The sequence below is a fragment of the Mustela erminea genome, chromosome 17 (genome assembly GCF_009829155.1).
Source record: "Mustela erminea isolate mMusErm1 chromosome 17, mMusErm1.Pri, whole genome shotgun sequence".
Lineage (NCBI taxonomy): Eukaryota > Metazoa > Chordata > Mammalia > Carnivora > Mustelidae > Mustela > Mustela erminea.
Genome location: NC_045630.1, coordinates 41303445 through 41312945, shown reverse-complemented (window position 1 = coordinate 41312945; position 9501 = coordinate 41303445). Strand labels below are relative to the sequence as shown.

Genomic DNA, 9501 nt, shown 5'->3' with positions numbered 1-9501 from the left:
GTTTGAATTTTTAATAGTTTATGACCCAATGGATACTTTTGGTTGTTCAAAACTCTATCAGTTTTTCTTCTTAATACAAATACATATAATGCAAGTTTGTTTCTGTAATCCTATAGCGAGCAGTATTGAAAACTACTAAGATTAATTGTAATGAATATACATTTGGAAAATGTATATGTAATATAAAATGTAAAATGTATCAAGGACATCTATCTGGCTCAGTCGGTAGAGCATGCAACTCTTGATCTCCGTGCTGTTATGAATTCAAGGCCCATATTGGGTGTAAAGATTACTTTAAAAAGAAATTTAAAAAGTAAAATGATGAAGGGCACCTGAGTCACACAGTCAAAGGTTCAACTCTTGGTTTTAGCTCAGGTCCTTATCTCAGGGTCAGGAGATTGAGTCTGCTTAAGACTACCTCTCCCTTTCCCTCTGAAATACATACATACATACATACATACATACATACTCTTTTTTAAAAAGTAAAATTATGGGGCGCCTGAGTGGCTCAGTGGGTTAAAGCCTCTGCCTTCGGCTCAGGTCATGATCCCAGGGTCCTGGGATAGAGCTCCACATCAGGCTCTCTGCTCAGCAGGGAGCCTGCCTCCCTGCCCCCCTCTGCCTGCCTCTCTGCCTACTTGTGATCTCTCTCTCTGTCAAATAAATAAATAAAATCTTTTTAAAAAATTTAAAATAAAAAATAAAATTATGATAATCAAGGAAACTGGATGTGGGGTACATGCAAACTCTGTACTTTCTTCTCAATTTTTTTGTAAATCTAAAACTGTTTTTGAAGTACCTGGGTGGCTTAGTTGTTAGGCATCTGCCTTCAGCTCAGGTCGTGATTCTAGGGTCCTGGGGTGGAGCCCCGTATCCGGCTCCCTGCTCAGCTGGAAGCCTGCTTCTCCCTCTCTCACTCCCCCTGCTGTGTTCCCTCTCTTGCTGTCTCTCTCTCGTCAAATAAATAAAATCTTTAAAATAAATAAATAAAACTGTTCTTAAAAAATAATGTCTGTTATAAAAGAAACAAGAGCAAAACCTTTTCTGTTTTATTCAACCTCGTTATAGGATTTTTTCCATTATCTGTAAGATGTTAAGTACTCAGATATAAAACAAACATTAAGATAGTTCCGTAATATTTTCCTTTTGAAAATGTCAAATTTCTTAACTTTTTGAGCCATTTCTAGAAGTTAGTGCAGACCTCTATCTAATATTTGGTTTGCTAATACCTAATAAGAAGAGGACAATATAGATTTTTACTTCCTCTGTAAAGCAAAAACACATGGAAAATTTCTTGCTATTATCTCTAAGTTTATTTACTTAAAAAATTTAATCTTTTAGATTTAAGAGTGAGATTCATTTTATACTTTACTTATTAAGTATTTTCTAAAACTCGGAATAGGACTAATTCTTAGAAAAGAACTAATAAATAGCAGATCTCTGGAACTTTTCTTTACAAAGGTTACATAAAAATGTGTGCAATCTTACAAGTGGTAATGTGAAATTTTACCTTAACTTGAAGTAGTATTTTAAATACTACTCAAAAGCTACTCATATTTATTACCCTAAGTTTATCCATTTAGCTGTTTTAATTAAAAAAAAATTTTATCCCATTGAAGATGGTAATAAATATATTCTTGTTGCTATATTCCAAAACAGTGCTTAGAAATACTGATGCTGAGTGCTATTTCTGTGATTACTTTGATGACATTTCTGGAGACTAGCATATTGATTTCTAAAATTAATATTCTGTGTATGAGGAATGGTATTCTTTACTTTCTATTTGTGGAGAATTGAACAGCACCACCACTATAAGTGATGTGCTGGTATGTTACCTTATAAATGCTCAAGGTACAGCTTCTAATGTTGAAAAATAGAAAAATAAATTGACCTTGATGAAGTGTGTCTTCTTTTGTCTGTTCCCAGGAAAGTTTATTTCAGGTATTTCTACTGCTGAAATGATTAGCGTTAACAGCTTTTTCCCTCCATTTTATTTTACAGGGTCTCTTCATCTTCCTGATATATGGGGTATACAACACAGAGGTAAGTCTGCTTGGAGTATCTCAAGGCTGACAGAGTGAATGAGAGAAATGACAGGTTTCTTATCTTGATAACTGAAGAACAAAGTTGGCTTTTCATATGAGTGTCCTACTGCCCTTCATGCTTGGACTAGCTTATATGCATCCCAGCTTACCATTAAACACTGACACCCTGAATAAAGGGACAGCCTCATTTCTCATAGGCATTGACTAATATTTTACTACTGCCTTAAGTTTTTGAATTTTCAGTCTTTCTTTTAACACTTAACTAGACTGGACGGTATTAAAGTTTCACAGTTTTAAGTGGCAGAATGCTTATATGTAATCACATGGAATTAGAAAAATATCCTTTCTTACCTCAAAGTGATGATTAAATATTATCTTTTAAGTTTTTAAGCAAGCTAAGAGAGTCCTGAAAGGAGTAATGGATAATACTTATTGTTTCAGTGGTGGAATTTCTCAGAGAAGTCATTTATTATTTAATTATGAGAAGTTATTTAGCTAGGAATATTATTGAGAAATTTGACTTGGAATTTCATTAAGAAAATATACTATGGGGGCGCCTGGGTGGCTCAGTGGGTTAAAGCCTCTGCCTTCAGCTCAGGTCATGATCTAAGAGTTCTGGGATCGAGCCCCACATCGGGTTCTCTTCTCCATGCAGAGCCTGCTTCCTCCTCTCTCTCTGCCTACCTCTCCGCCTACTTGTGATCTCTGTCAAATAAAATCTAAAAAAAAAAAAAAAAAAAAAGAAAGAAAGAAAATATACTATGTAAGTAAATTATTGTCATAGTTTTCTTTTATGAAAAAATACCGTGATTTATAAATAGTCTGTTAGGCAAGTTGCTGGTTTAGATTTCTGCATGCTTAATTTGAAAGTGAGTGCTCTGTGTATATTAGGCACTGAGTAAAGACCTGTTTGGTTTTTATTGGTCTTTGATTTCATGATTTTACTTTGTAATTTTCCCTTAGAAAAAATTCGTAATTTCGCATGTGTTTCTCAGCATTCTGTGCTCGGGGAGGGCAGGGTGAATCCTGGTACAATCTTAGAAAGACCTAGTAGTCAAGTTTTTCGTTAAGTAACGTAAGGGGCTAGGCAACAATGTAAGATAGCAAACAGACTCATTAGCCAGACTGAAAAGGTATGTGGGCATTTAAATAACCTCTGATGATGATGAAGTATGTGTGTGGGCGTGTTTTACAGGGTTGCTGCACCTGGATTACACGCGGTTTCCTTTTCCAGTAGCCTTCAGGTAGGTTGGCAATTAGACAACTTTTTTTTTTTTTTTTTTTTGCAACGGTACCTCTATTGCGGTTTCAAAGCAGGCTCCTCCTATAAATGCAAAAGCCCATTATTTTTTCCAAACTAAGAGGTTTAACAGAAGCAATGTTTTTAATAAATGTTGAGCACCTGAAGTTTACTGCCTTTAGGTAGAACCAGAAGTGCCCTAAGTGATCCACTTCTGGCTTTGGATTTTGATTCCATACCTGGACTGCAAACTGTAAAGCACAGAAAGCCCCCACTTTCAGTCCTCAGTTTCCCCCACCTCTTCTGCCAGGCTCTTTCTCTGCAGCCCCCAAGCCACGCCGCATTACGGCCCCGCGTAATCCCGCCCCTTGGGTTCCACCTCCTGAGCGTCCTCCCCCAGAAGCCCTCATCCACGTCCATCTCCGTCAGTGCAGCCCACCAATCACGCCTGCTCGCCTGGAAGCCTCTTTCTGCAGGGGATCCAAATCCCCACCCCTCGAGCTCCGGGCCTCCCCTCCGCCCAACCGCCCCAGTGATTGACAGGCAGGCCGGGCGGAAGCTGTGGCGCAGGCGCCCTGGCTCCACAGAGCTCCCCTCTGGCTGGGTTGAGGAGTTCCCAGCAGACACCGCGCCGCGGCTGCGCAGTACAAGGGAGGCTTTTAATTCCATTGTGGAGAGGACGGCGTTATTTTTATTAACTGGAGGCGACGGCGGCTGCGGCGGCGGCGGTACCCGTAAGTGTTGCCGGTGGGCCGGAGAGGGAGAGGGCGAGGCCTAGGGAAGAGTCACAGGACCATGCGTACCGGTGCCGGAGGCAACGGGGCTGGGAATTAGTGCTGGGCGCGTTGCGGTCTGGGCGGCGGCGCGGCGGGGTCCTGGGCGCTGCGGTGGTCCCGGCCCGGGGCCCGGTTCCACCCCCTTTCCTCCCTCTTCCCTCTTCCTCCTCCTCTCCTCAGCCAGGCCTCCTCCGGGGTATGAAAATCGGCAGTGGGTTCCTGAGTGGCGGCGGTGGTACCGGCAGTAGCGGTGGTAGCGGCTCCGGCGGCGGCGGTAGTGGCGGCGGCGGCAGCGGCAGCAGCAGCAGCAGGAGGGCAGAGATGGAACCCACCTTTCCCCAGGGTATGGTTATGTTCAACCACCGGCTTCCCCCGGTCACCAGCTTCACCCGGCCGGCGGGGTCGGCCGCCCCTCCCCCGCAGTGCGTGTTATCCTCCTCTACCTCCGCAGCCCCGGCCGCTGAGCCCCCCCCTCCGCCAGCCCCGGACATGACTTTCAAGAAGGAGCCGGCGGCGTCAGCCGCGGCCTTCCCCTCGCAGAGGACCTCCTGGGGATTCTTGCAGTCTTTGGTCAGCATCAAACAGGAGAAACCCGCAGATCCTGAGGAGCAGCAGTCCCACCACCACCATCACCACCACCACTATGGGGGGCTGTTCGCTGGGGCTGAAGAGAGATCTCCAGGCCTAGGAGGTGGGGATGGGGGGAGCCACGGCGTCATCCAGGACCTCAGTATTCTCCACCAGCATGCCCAGCAGCAACCAGCCCAGCACCACCGCGACGTATTGCTCAGCAGCAGTAGCAGGACTGATGACCACCATGGCAATGAGGAGCCAAAGCAGGACACTAATGTCAAAAAGGCAAAGAGGCCAAAGCCAGAATCTCAGGGAATCAAAGCCAAGAGGAAGCCAAGTGCATCTTCCAAACCTTCTTTGGTTGGAGATGGAGAAGGTGCCATCCTCTCCCCAAGTCAGAAACCTCATATCTGTGATCACTGTAGCGCTGCTTTCAGAAGCTCCTATCATTTGCGGAGACATGTCCTCATTCATACTGGAGAAAGACCTTTCCAGTGCAGCCAGTGTAGTATGGGTTTCATTCAGAAATACCTACTGCAGAGACATGAGAAAATTCATAGTAGAGAGAAGCCATTTGGATGTGATCAGTGCAGCATGAAGTTTATTCAGAAGTACCATATGGAGAGACACAAGAGGACGCATAGTGGAGAAAAGCCATATAAATGTGACACTTGCCAACAGTATTTTTCAAGGACTGATAGACTGTTGAAGCACAGGCGCACGTGTGGTGAAGCCATAGCTAAAGGAGCCGCTAGTGCAGAACCTGGGTCATCAACCCATAACAATATGGGTAATCTGGCTGTGTTGTCTCAGGGAAATACAAGTTCTTCAAGGAGAAAAACGAAGTCAAAAAGCATAGCTGTTGAAAATAAGGAACATAAGACTGGTAAAACAAATGAATCACAAATTTCAAATAATATAAACATGCAGAGTTATTCAGTAGAAATGCCTACTGTGTCTTCCAGTGGAGGCATAATTGGCACTGGTATTGATGAACTACAGAAAAGGGTGCCAAAATTGATCTTTAAAAAAGGAAGCAGAAAGAATACAGATAAAAACTACCTTAATTTTGTGTCACCATTACCAGACATAGTTGGACAGAAGTCCTTGTCTGGGAAACCAAGTGGCTCACTTGGCATAGTATCGAATAATAGTGTGGAGACCATTAGTCTTCTCCAAAGTACGAGTGGCAAACAAGGTCAAATAAGTAGTAATTATGATGATGCCATGCAGTTTTCAAAGAAAAGAAGATATTTACCAACTGCCAGCAGCAACAGTGCCTTTTCTATAAACGTGGGACACATGGTCTCCCAACAGTCCGTCATTCAGTCTGCAGGTGTCAGTGTTTTGGACAATGAGACCCCATTGTCCCTTATTGACTCCTCAGCTCTTAATGCTGAAATTAAGTCTTGTCATGACAAGTCTGGAATTCCTGATGAGGTTTTACAAAGTATTTTGGATCAATACTCCAACAAATCAGAAAGCCAGAAAGAGGATCCTTTCAATATAACGGAACCGCGAGTGGATTTACACACCTCAGGAGAACACTCAGAATTGGTTCAAGAAGAAAATTTGAGCCCAGGCACCCAAACACCTTCGAATGATAAGGCAAGCATGTTGCAAGAATACTCCAAATACCTCCAACAGGCTTTTGAAAAATCCACTAATGCAGGTTTTACTCTTGGACACGGTTTCCAGTTTGTCAGTTTGTCTTCACCTCTCCACAACCACACTTTATTTCCAGAAAAACAGATATACACTACATCTCCTTTGGAGTGTGGTTTCGGCCAATCTGTTACCTCAGTGTTGCCATCTTCATTGCCAAAGCCTCCTTTTGGGATGTTGTTTGGATCTCAACCAGGTCTTTATTTATCTGCTTTGGATGCTACACATCAGCAGTTGACACCTTCCCAGGAGCTGGATGATCTGATAGATTCTCAGAAGAATTTAGAGACTTCATCGGCCTTCCAGTCCTCATCTCAGAAATTGACTAGCCAGAAGGAACAACAGAAAAATTTAGAGTCCTCAACAAGCTTTCAGATTCCATCTCAGGAGTTAGCTAGCCAGATAGATCCTCAGAAAGACATAGAGCCTAGAACAACGTACCAGATTGAGAACTTTGCACAAGCGTTTGGTTCTCAGTTTAAGTCGGGCAGCAGGGTGCCAATGACCTTCATCACTAACTCTAATGGAGAAGTGGACCATAGAGTAAGGACTTCAGTGTCAGATTTCTCAGGGTATACAAATATGATGTCTGATGTAAGTGAGCCATGTAGTACAAGAGTAAAGACACCCACCAGCCAAAGTTACAGGTAAGGTCCCAAAAGTGACCAGGCTGGAGGTCTAATGTAATTTTGTTTTATTTTGAGAACACTGCCATTGGAATGTTTCTACACGATCCTATTAAGAATAATGTAATGCCCTTTCAATGCAACTTTTCATATTTAGTTTATTTTGTTAGCGTGATTTTAGCTCTGTTTGTATTATGATTTTTAATCAAAATCAATAGATTAAAAATAGTTTGACATTCAAAGTGACAATGTTTAGCAATCAAATTTACATGTATAGATCGTCAGGGAATAGCCCAAAAGTTTTAAATGCAAAAAAAAAAAAAAAAAAAAAAACCAACAAAAAACAAAAAAACCCCCAAAAACAAAAAAACTTTACAAAAAAAAAAAAAACAAAACAAAAAATACACAAAAAAAACTTTGTTGCTAGGATTAAGGTTATTCTAATTGCTTTACTCTCAGGAAAGTGTAATAACGCATGGGAATTCTGTACGTTATCACTGTAATGGAATATCCAATTTACAGATAGTATGATATACATTTCATCATTTAAGTAAGGGATCGAAAACATTTCAAATTGCTCTATCTGGGCTGATAAACATTTCATCATTTTTAAGTAAGGGATCGAAAACATTTCAAATTGCTGTCTCCATCTAGGCTGATCCAAAATTCTGAGATGTTGGCTACCTATATTTTGTTGCAGCTTTTAAATGTACTCTGAACTTCCAAACCGTTCATTCCAGCCTGGTAGAACAAATATTCTTGGATCTTTGATCAAAGCCTGGAATGATAGCTTTAATAAAAGAAGAAAAAAAAAAAATAGCACCCTCTCCTTATCCCAACTGTAACAAGGCTGTAGTTCCAGTAGAAGTTAATGATATCTGGCAGTGTTGATGACTGAGTGGTTCATTGGTACCAGTATTAGAACCCAATTTGGAATTACATAATTCTTTGAAATTTGGGGTATGCGTTATTTATTATACATGGCTTAAAACATTGTTCTCTTGTCTGTGTTATTACATGTCACCCACACTTCTGTTTTTTGTTCTTGTTCTTGACCTACCCTCTTAGAGTTCTGAGCCTGCCTTGTTTCCTCTTCTATCTGGACAGTTTCAATTTTAGAATGATTTACATTCCATTAGGTAATTCATTAGGCATTTTATATGCCTTATGGCATTCAAATACTAAACACTGGGATAAATAACCCCCACGTACCTTTTTAAAAAAATAAAACGCATACAGATTTCCATGTATAATAAAGCCCCACATACTCTTGAGATATAGATATTACTAAGGTGGTAATTCCAACCGGTGACTTTTTTTCTAATTGAGGGATAAGAGTGTCTGCATTTAGTAATGACATCAGAACCTCTTTGTGTAATTGCAGCCTTTAATGTACATTTTAAAAGGGTGCATTAGTCAGTATTGTACAGGGGTCTTGTAAAGTCATCAAAACTTGCTATGAACGCTAATTGCCATTTGAAGCTACTGATAAGACAGTAGCTCTGCTCTAAACCACTTTTTAGCAATTGTATTTTTTTCCTGATTATATTTTTTAATGTACTTTGATGTTTATGCTGATGAGTTTTTTATGTACTTTCGGTGATGTTTCAGTCTTATGTACTCTTCTGACGTCAGAAAAGTACCACTGGTTGTTTGCAGTCTTATTGTGTAATCAGCCTACCTTAGGCTTCCATGTATAATAAAGTAATTAATATTGTGCAAGTGTAAAACACTTCTGTTATGAAAGCAGTGTTTGGAAAATAAGAAATTATTAAAAATGGTTACAAAATATTAGTTAATTTCCTTTCCCCACTTTCCTCCCTTAAGTCTGCTTACCAGCTAAAGGGTCACCTATTTGTCATTGCAAGTTTCTTAGAAAATGTGTTTAATCCTTTTAAATACACTCAATACTAAAAAGTCTGTATTTCTTATTTTGGTAAGTGCGGTAAGTTCTATTGGGTACAGAGTACAAGCTGTAATCAAAGGATGGAGAGGACCTTTACCACTGTATCTCTTAAGCTGTATGATTTTTCTCCAGTGTTTGTTTTATACAGGTTTTGAATTTCTTTAACTTTTATTGTGTGTACTGAATACTGCATATGTATTATTCTGATTGTTTGCTCTAGTTTACTACCAATAAAAGACCTGTTAATCACAAAATGAAGAAAGGAGATATCACTTAATATCCAGTAACATTTTTCAGATTTTTTTTTTTTTTTATTAACTACATTTTCTAAAATAATTCACATTGGTGTTACGAAACTGCATTTTAGGGACTTGTATTTTTATTGTGGGGTGTTTTTCTTTTTTTTGAACTCAAGTATTTTCATATTTCTAGGTTTATTTTATGTGAAAACTGGGTGAGTATTTTCTGTGTTTGAGGTGCACTATATATATATGGAAGTGTAGAAATTGAATATTATGTAAATCAGAACATGTTTTGTTGAAATGGGTTTACCTATTCTAAATATTATACCAGAGAGAGTATTTATTGAGACCTCATTTAAAATCAGATTCCAGTATCTTTTGGTTCTAGATGGATCCTTTTTGTCTCAAGAAGGTTGTAATAAGATAAC

General features: G+C 40.2%; 1 protein-coding gene across 2 annotated transcripts; it reads left to right on the top strand.

Moving 5' to 3' along the window:
• Nucleotides 1-3900: 3900 nt before the first annotated feature.
• On the top strand, nucleotides 3901-9085 carry ZNF281 (zinc finger protein 281). Of its 2 annotated transcripts, none has more exons than XM_032318189.1 (2): nucleotides 3901-4019; nucleotides 4246-9085. In XM_032318189.1, the coding sequence occupies exon 2, from the start codon at nucleotides 4260-4262 to the stop codon at nucleotides 6948-6950; it is 2691 nt and encodes an 896-aa protein (XP_032174080.1). In that variant the 5' UTR covers nucleotides 3901-4019; nucleotides 4246-4259; the 3' UTR covers nucleotides 6951-9085. The 2 variants fall into 2 exon arrangements, with proteins under 2 accessions (XP_032174080.1, XP_032174079.1); XM_032318188.1 differs by having other exon boundaries at nucleotides 4242-9085.
• The last annotated feature ends 416 nt before the right edge of the window (nucleotides 9086-9501 follow it).